The sequence below is a fragment of the Hipposideros armiger genome, unplaced genomic scaffold (genome assembly GCF_001890085.2).
Source record: "Hipposideros armiger isolate ML-2016 unplaced genomic scaffold, ASM189008v1 scaffold_342, whole genome shotgun sequence".
Lineage (NCBI taxonomy): Eukaryota > Metazoa > Chordata > Mammalia > Chiroptera > Hipposideridae > Hipposideros > Hipposideros armiger.
In genome coordinates this window covers 959,507-969,182 of record NW_017731692.1, presented here as the reverse complement: position 1 = coordinate 969,182, position 9,676 = coordinate 959,507, and the positions used below count along the sequence as shown (strand labels likewise).

Sequence of the window (9,676 nt, the reverse complement as noted above, 5' to 3'; positions counted from 1 at the left end):
TTTTTTTTTCTTTTACGTAGCTGAGGTCCACCTGTATCCAATTTTGCATCCTTTCTTCAGTGAATAAGGGAAAATGCTTGTATTCAAGTATTATGGCAAACCTTTTGCAAACAGTATCTTTAAATAGCTGTATCATATTTTATTATATGGAAACATTATTTTGAGCTTAAACCGAGATAGTGAATCACTTTTAAAGTATCTTTAAAGACATGCACTCTTCCAAGTAACCCAGCACTACCTCCAAAGGTAAGACTTTACCGATATGTGGAAAAACTAAAGACTTGACAGTATGCTGATATCTGTACTGCCCTCTTTCTCCTGCCTTTATTCTTATGTGCCTTTGTAAGATTTCAGGAAAATGGAAGGATTTTTTTATTTTTTTATTTTTTAGCTGAGCCATCCTGCCACTTGTTGGCAGCTCAGTGGCAGCTCAGCTTGGGCCGGGACTCGAACCGCTGTTGCTCAGAGCTCACACTCTTGAGCGAGCTCTTGAAAATGGAAGGAATTTAGAACAGAAAGGGTTCTTTGAGGGTATCTGAGCTGCCCCCTTATTTTACTCACATGCTGTCCTAATGGTTATAAGACAGGTTCTGTCTTAACAGTCACTCCCCCACCCTCTTATTTCCTCATTTTATTTCCTTTGTGAACATGATTGCATTCTGTAATTTTTCAGTCATCAGCGTTTCCACTGAGACCAAAAAATATGGTCACACTGAACTCAGCTTTTGGGAATTCATGTCACACGCGTTGCATAGCCAGGACACTGGAAAGTGTATGCATTTTTATAAACACATGCTGAATCTTTCTCCAGATTGCGGTACGGCCTATCATGTGTTTTGGATTCCTTTGAGTTGACTGTTGCGTATAGAAAATCGTCTTTATTGCAAGGGCAGAATTGAATATTTTGAGCTTTTCCAAGTGGTAAAATAAGTAATAACAGAATATGCATGAAATTTGAAATTTGTCACTTTACACATGCCCATTAACCTTTCTTGTAAGCGTAAAAGATAAGAAGGCAGCGGGCGAGGAATAATAATAATAGCTAAAATGTCCGAGCTTTTACGAGGTACCAGGCGTTAGAACCAGTGTCTGCATGGGTTAACCCATTTAACCCTCACGAGACAATACTATTACTATGCCATCTTTATAAATGAAGAAACCCGAGGCTCAGAGAAGTTACGTGACTTGCTCAAGGTGATTTGAACAGAAACAACTCGTCCCACAACCAAACTGCGTTGGTAATTAACATGTAGTCTGTAGAGCTTGATAGAGTTGGTGGAACTGGCTTTTATTATTATTTTTTCTATAACTAATATAATATTGGAGTATCTGGATTAATATTAAGATAACCAGTATTTGAGGTTTCATGAGAAGGAACTATGGCTTCTGTATTTTAGTTCATTCCTATTTGGGGGTAGACTTCTATATTAGAAGAAGGAAGAGACCTTTCTTCTCAGAGCTGCAAGTAGCTCATGGGAGCCTCTGAACCCCCTTCGGGGCCCCTGCTTTTCCCCAGTGGGTTCATTTAGAGCAAAATGTGTATTCAAGTTGATTTTTGGAATGGCTCTAGCGATAGGAAGCTAGTGTTGGGTTTCTTCAACATCCGTAGGAGTGAAGTACGGTTCAGGGTAGAGGAAGCCATATCATGCCCTTTCCCCTATCCAGCAGAACAGCACTGTTGCCCTCAAAACTTTGCTCCCACTAGTGCATTTCAGTTATCCAAACCACGGAGCAAAATTCAACTCAGTTCCAGAATGTTCTTCCTGCATTCTAACAGTAGACAAACTATGGAGTACCTATAGAGCCTTCCGTGACTTTGGTTTTTAAAGTTTTCTAGTGAAAGAAAGAGAAAACAAAAATAATAAAAATTTATAAGGCCAAGCTCTACGTGTGTATACCCACAGAATTGTCCAATAAGAAAAAGGAGACCATTGGGAAACCAGGACAGGACAGGACCTGGGGCTGGAAGTGAGGGTAGTTGGGACGGCTGAGCTGAGGTAATGGACCAAAAAGTAAAAACAGCAGGAAGTGTCAAAACTTGGAAATGGGCTCCGTGGCTGGCTGTTTAGAACGTCATACTAAGCTATTTCAGGTTCATCCCCACCTTATTCATTTCAGTTTGTGAGTTCACAGGGAGTCCCCAGTTTAGAACTATTACTCCCTTGTAATCCACAAATCTAGAACTTGTGGTTCAGGCTGTATGCTTCCCTTACTACTTACAATAAAATAAGTAGATTGGAAACAAGAGAGGAATTTGCCTTAATCTTTATATTTCATCTTTATTGCACCTAACTACGGAAGCACATTAAACGCTATTGGATAATTACTTTGCTTGTGTGTGTGTGTGTGTGTGTGTGTGTGTGTGTGTGTGTTTATCGAAAAAAAATAAGTTAGAAGATTGGCCTGTTTGCCCTTCAACTGGTTAGCCCTGCAGAGTGAGGCATAAGGAAAGAAATTTGGCATTAAATATTTGAGCTTTTTGAACACCCATGGCTTTTCCATCTCATGGTAATAGTAAAGAAAAAAAGAAATAGTCTTTTGTTTAATTCCCCCCACCCCGCTCCATTTTCCTCACCATGCTATCCTTCCCGTGGGTGGTGTCAAACTTGTAATGCAGCTAAGTGTATGATGTGGAAGTCTCACATACCATGCATTTCAGGACTGTAGTTGTTTGGTTTTTGTTTTTGTTTTTTGGGTTTTTTGGGGGGTTTTTTTGTATGCAGCAGAAGTCCCAAGGCTAGTTAATAGCCTACCACGAGGTTTCAGGAAGATGTCAACAGAAACAGAATGTTGACATGAGCTGAAATTCTCCATCGGGGAAAATTTGTTTTCTACACAGGCCTCAGCTGGAAAAATGCGAAGAGCCTTATACAATCTTGAATGTTAATAGAGTATTTTTTTATTTAATAAATATTTATTGGGTACCTTTTATGTGCCAGGCACTGTTCTGGGTGCTGAGGATACAAAAGTGAACAAAACAGACAATGCTGCTGCCCTTATGATGGGAAGAAAAAGACAGAAAGTAAATGGATTCATCAATGATAAAGTAATTTCAGGTAGTGGCAAGTGCTATGAAGAAAACAGTGAGGTAGAGAATGACAGTGGGGTACAGTAGAAAGGCAACCAGGGAAAGCTTCTCAGAGGAGGTGGCATTTGAGACTTGGAGGATGAAGGGGTATATCAGTATATACGTGGAAGAGGTGCAGGTTGACTTCAGATTAGATCTGTATTCAGGGCATATCCTCAAAGCAACAGATAAAAATCCACATCATGCCGAAGGAATGTGTGGGAATTGGATGAAGTTTCTCTTATGCAAAATTCAACCCATTTTGGGTTCTGTGACTCACCGTTACTTCCAGCAGCACTTCACTGATCATGTTCTTTTTCCGAGGCTGCCCAACTGAACTGAGCTGAGGAAAGAATTTTTCCCTTGCTTCAGTCTTGCTGGCATTCTTCTCTGTGTTGTTGTTGACATGAATTTTGCAATTGGAAGATCCAAATGTCCACTGGGGCCCCTGGGCTGGGCTGTGGGGAGGGGGGTGGGTGAGTAGCAGGTGATATTAATAGAAATCTAAAGGAGAAAGAGAGCCATCTCTCTCCTGTCCTGCAGTCATCTGAGAGATGAGGACTACAGAAGCAGGGACCCCAATGCCTGCGTGTATCATGTTTGAGTCCCTTGTGATGAAACTGAAAATGTGTTGTTCTGTCCTCAGGGTTCTGGAGACCATTCTCTGTATAATCTAGCAAAGAGAGACACAATTGAACCCACTCTTCCTCAAACACTTTCTACATTTAAATTGTATGCATTTATTTTTTGAGATAATACACTGACATTGTTCAAAATGCAAATAAACCAAGAGAATATACAGTGAGAGCCACATGTTTCTAACCTCTGGCAACCAATAATATTGGTTTCTTGGATATCCTTCCAGAGATATTTTATGTACATCTGCAAGCAAAAGGGCAAGATAGTCTTTCCCCTCTTCCATTAAACATATAACATATTAAATTTATATATACATGCATATGTACATAAAATATGTGTATACAAATTTTACATATTTAACATAACACAGAGCTTTTTTATTTTTGTGGCTAAATAGTATTCTATCATTTGTACTATAGTTTACTGAACCTGTTCCCTGTGGTTGGACATTTAGGTTGTTTCAATCTTTTGTGCATAATGCATGATGCTGCAATGAATATCCACGGACCTATACTCGTATCATTTCACATACATACAAGGGGCTGCAGGGCCTAAGAGTATGTGCTTTATAATTTTGATGGATAATGCCAAGTTACCTTCCAGAGAAGTCTCACTCCCACCATCAATGAAACAACAGTTCAACCCGAGCATCTGTGGCTATCAGGACAAGCCTCAGTGTAAGCTGCTCTAGGTAGCTTGCTCAGGGAACTTGGTTGACAAACCCTGTCATATAGTGCAATTTGGTAATTATTTTTTTTCATGCAAGAAAGAAAGACTTCTCTGCCATAATTCAGAGCTCTAGACAGAATACTGGTGCCTCATCTCCAATGTATCAAGTGAATAAATCTAAGTTGCCCCAAACTAGATCTTTCTAGCCCCTACCCGCATGCATCCATGCTCCATGAATAAATAAAATAAAATAATCTCAATAATAATGCAGTGCAGCTCTAACTCAAAGTGGACAAGGAGTGGTGGTGTTTTGTAAACTTTTTTTATCGAGATGTAATTGACATGTAACATTAGATTAGTTTCAGATGTACAATGTAATGATTCGGTATTTGTATATATTGTGAAATGATCACCACAATAAGTCTAGTTAACATCCATCACTATATGTACTTACACATTTTTTTCTTGTGACAAGAACATTTAAGATTTACTCTTAGCAACTTGCAAATATACAATACAGTATTCTTCATTATAACCACCATGCTGCAATTACTATAAATTATGTAGTTATTTACTTTTTTATTTTAAAGCAAATCCTAGACAGTATGTCACTTTACCCCCACACATTTCACTATGCATCTCTAAAAAAAAAAACTATGATCATTTTCTTAAATAATCATAACCATAACACTATTATCTCAATTAACAAAATCATCAGTAATTCTTTAGCGTTATCTAATAGTGAGTCCATATAACAAAATTTTCCTGATTGACTCAAAACCATCTTTTTAAAATTATTCTTGTTCAAACGGGTCTCTGAATAAGGTACTCAAATCACATTTGGTGGTTGTGTTTCTCTTAATCTGGAGTGGCCTCCTTCTATGTGCTGCCTGCCACTGACCTTTTGAGGAAGTCACCCCTTTTGTTCACCACCATTGACTGAATAAGGAAACGAAGTCTGCTGCCTGTGAACGTCTCACATGGTGGCACTGGCAGTTCTCCCTCTCTCGTACTGTCCTCTGGCTTGTTCCTCTGCGTCTCCTAATACTAAGTGAAAGTTAGCACTATGGGCTTCATTCAATTCAGGTTCAGCTTGATGGGTAAGAATACATCACACATAGTCCTGCCCAGGGATGCTTCCAGCATGACGAATTCCTCAAGAGAAACCTGGGCAGCAGCCTTGCTTTTGTCTCACTTGAGAATATTTCTGTAAATCTTTTTTTTTTTAATTGGCTTTCTGTCTCTTCTCTAAACAACCACTTTTTAGAACCGGATCAACTCTTTGAATCTGAGCTGCCCAAAAAAGAATAGGAGTTAGAGATGGGCAGACAAGAGCCTGGCAAGTGCACACTTGGTCAGCGCTTGCTGGATGTCTCCCTTCACTCGGTTTTCTGTAGGCCAGCGCTGTCCAATAGAACTTTCCATGATGATGGAAATAATGGTCTGTATCTGTACTCTCACTATGTTAGCCACTAGCCACATGTGGCTGGTAAACACTTGAAATGTGGCTGGTGTGACTGAGGGACTGACTTTTTAATTAATTAAAACTTAAATAGCCGTATGTGGCTAGCAGCTACTGTGTTGGATGGTGTAGCCATAGAGACATTTTAAAATGACTTGAGGCACAGATTTGTCCCACCTGCATTGGGACCTAACTGCTTCTGTCCCTTTTTAAAAAGCCACGTTTAATATAGTTAGTTGAGATTGATGTTTATAGAACTGCTACTGAATGTAGTGGGTAGTTCACAGGCTCTGAGCTAGCTGCACTGAATCCATGGGGCTTGACCCAGAACAGATGATGGAAGGAAGTCACCACCTCAGGACAAAGTCAGACTCAGGCTCAGGTTCTGGGAGCGGGTTCGAGTGCAGGAAGATGCTCTGTGAGCCAAATGGATAAGGAGCTTTTGATGAAATAGCAATATGTAATAACCATCAGAAATATTATGTGGGTACAGGAATATTATGGATCAGGAGATGCATGAATGTTGACTTTGTCTGAAAAGAATCTCAGGTGCCAATTTTTCTTTTAAAATCATGTGCCCAGGGCCGGCCGAGTGGCGCGTTGGTTAAGAGCTGGCTTGGGATGCCAGAGGGCCCCGGTTCGGATCCCACATATGAGGGCCAGTGACACTGCATAGGCTGCAGCCCCTGCTGCAGTGGGTTGCCATGGGCTACCGTATGTAGCCAGCAGCCAGCGTGAGCGGCCAGCAGCTGCTGTGAGCAGCCCTCCAGAAGCCGGTGGCTGATCTGCCTTGCCCGGGAAGAGTGCAATGATGGTGCCAACTTGGGCCAGTGAAGTAACGTCCTCCACAACTAGACTAAAGAACAAAAGGACAGCAACTTGTCTGTTCCCCTTCCCCCAATTTCCTAGCGCTGTTCCCATCCCCCAATTCCCCAATAAAAATCTTTAAGAAAAAAAAAAAATCACGTGCCCAATATAACTGTTGTCCCCAGTGGTAGAGATACAGATGTCGGTATTATATCTGGATATGTTGAACACCTTCACTTTTGAAGACATTGTATTGGACAATGAGATGGGTACAAAGATGAGTAAGATATGGTCCCTACGCAAAGGGGGCTTTTAATCTAGTAATAGATTATTATCTATTGAATATTGGTTATGTGTTAAGCATCTTTCATAATTTTATTTGATCCTTACAATAGCTGTATTTAAGGAAGGCATGATTAACCCCATTTTAGAGATGAGTAGATTGAGGCCCCGGGAGGTTAAGTGACGAGTTCAAAGCAGCACAGCCACTTACAGGGTCGAGCCAGGATGCAAACCTGAGCCCAAGCTACCTTTATATTTCTCCAGGATTATGGTGACAGTCTCCTAATGAGTCTTCTACCAGTGCTTTAGACCCTGCCCTCTTATGACATCATTCCTCTTTTCAAAGCCCAATGGCTGCCTCTCTCTCACCCAGCGTAAGAGGCCAGATATTTACACAGGCCTACAAGAACCTACATTTCTCGCTCCATTACCTAACTGCCCACTCTTCTCTACTTTGTTTGCTCTGCTCAAACCATGCAGCCTCCTCTCATTTTAGGGCTTTTGTACCAGTGGGTCCCTCTTCTAAGAGCATGCTTTGTCCAGCTATCTAAATGACTCCATCATCTACAGCAAGTCTCTAAATAAATGTCACCTCTCAATGAGACCTACTCTGAACACGCATTGTCCATCTCCTTACCTTGCTTTATTTTGACTTGTATCACCTGCTAATATATTTTATAATTTACATATTTTTTGTTAACTGTCTCCCATCACTCCCCTGAGTGTAAGTAAGTTCTATGAGGCAGGATTCCCTCCCCCAGCCCTATTGTGTTCACATTTTCTAAACACCTAGAACATGCCTGATACATGCTGGACATTCAGTAAATGTTTATTGACTGAAGATGAGTGAAACTCAGTTTTGTCCATTTTCAAAGCCACACTTGCTTATATTTTATATACCCGGGGTGCCAAAAAAATGGATACAAATGGATACTTTGGTCAACATTGCTCAAGCAGTAGTTCACCCTAATCAGAAGTGTCTGGACGCTGATGGTAACCACTTTGAGCACCTCTTGTAATTGCAGAAGTCAAACGTGACTTACATTCATCTTTTGTTATCAGTATAGATTGAGTATTACAATTTTAATATAATAGTGTTTTCCTTTCTTAAAACGTGTACACATTTTATGGGGGTACCCTCTGTATAGCATATTACTTGTTTAAGCTTGTTAAGTTGTCCTGGTTACTTTAAAATGTGTGACTATATGTAGAATCATATGGGAGAATCAGAGTAACCCAGGCAAATATTGAGCTGGCTTCCTTTAGTTTTAAGATCACTCCTGGCATAAGTAGTACTGAGGACGTTGTCACTTGTAGTTTCTCATGGGGCCAGATCAGACGTGGTCAGGAATTGTGGATAAACTTCTAAGCTTCCATATATGAGGATACGGCCCCAACATTGAAGAGTGCTCTGTGTGTGTGTGTGTGTGTGTGTGTGTGTGTGTGTGTGTGTGTGTGAGACTTTGACTTTGTCTCCTATAAAAGCAGAAATACTGCACTTGTTATTACCAACTTTGTTGAAGAGAAACATGAGCGGGTGATTGAGGAACATGGTTTCTTAGCTAATATATGTAGGAAGAAAGGATGTGGTTTTAGAGTTAAGCTGCAAGTTTTTGTCACTATGTTATTCAAAATAGTTAATGGAAATTGTATTTCTCTTTTTGGAAAAAAATAGGTTATTCTTGGTGAAAATTTGACTTCAAATTGTCCGGAGGTTATCTATGAAATTAAAGAAGAAACACCTGTTTTCTATAAACTTGTTCCTCATCCTGAGAAGAATATCTATATCTACCTAACAGCTGGAAAAGAGGTAGGTAGAAATTCTAGTGGTTGCTTCTGACTTATGAATAAAAATGGTTTAATGGATGTCATTATCTAGTAGTAAAGATTTTACTTTGAACTCCCAAGTTTAAAAATTGCTGCAGGCTTCGAGAAGACCTGCTGTGGTTCACAGGCATGGAATTAAAAATCTTATTATCATTAAGTGAGCAAGAAATATTACCTATTTAGACAATTTTTTATTGGCTATATATTTCCAATGCCAAGTTTTTCAGAGGACAGTGTGCTTGCAAATGGGCACATAATCAGCAAGGTAACTGAATTTACACGTTTATTGTGTGGGCACAGAATGGTTAGCTGCATTTATGAATATGTCCAATGGGGTTGGCTTTAGGATTCGGGGTTAATATCAGGCCACAGTCTCATACACATTCATGAACCAGGAAATATATGGCATTTGCCCTCCCTCTCTCAATTTATCTGGCTCTTTTACTTTTTTTTCTTGCTTCTGCTCACTGATATATAAAGGATACATTTTCTTCATTTGTACAAAGCGCTTCCATCACGGGAAGGGGGAAGGAAACTAATTTTTATTGAGTCCCTATGTAAAAGTTACTCTTCTTCAAATGGTCTCTCTAGACGAGATGCATAGAGTTGTGTACACACACACACACACACACACACACACACACATAAATAAACAACGTTAAAGAAATACGTTAATATAATGATATAAAATGTCTCTTGTTTTATAGATGAAGAACCTGAGACTTGGAAAGGTTAAATAACTTGCTCAAGGATATATATATATATATATAGGTTAGGCCTTGTCAGAACTAGGGCTTAAATTATCTCCTGATCTCTAAAGTCCATGATAGGGCCGGCCGAGTGGCGCGATGGTTAAGAACTCGCTTGGGATGCCAGAGGGCCCCGGTTCGGATCCCACATATGAGGGCCAGTGACACTGCCCT

At 40.0% G+C, this 9,676-nt stretch overlaps 1 protein-coding gene across 2 annotated transcripts in view; it reads left to right on the top strand.

The window, feature by feature from the left end:
• The window catches only part of PLXNC1 (plexin C1), a 163,484-nt gene that overhangs the window by 37,523 nt on the left and 116,285 nt on the right, over window positions 1-9,676 (top strand). For both annotated transcript variants that reach the window (XM_019661264.1, XM_019661265.1), the window contains exon 3: window positions 8,602-8,736. In XM_019661264.1, coding sequence (XP_019516809.1) covers window positions 8,602-8,736 — 135 coding nt within the window. The remainder of the gene's footprint in view (window positions 1-8,601; window positions 8,737-9,676) is intronic.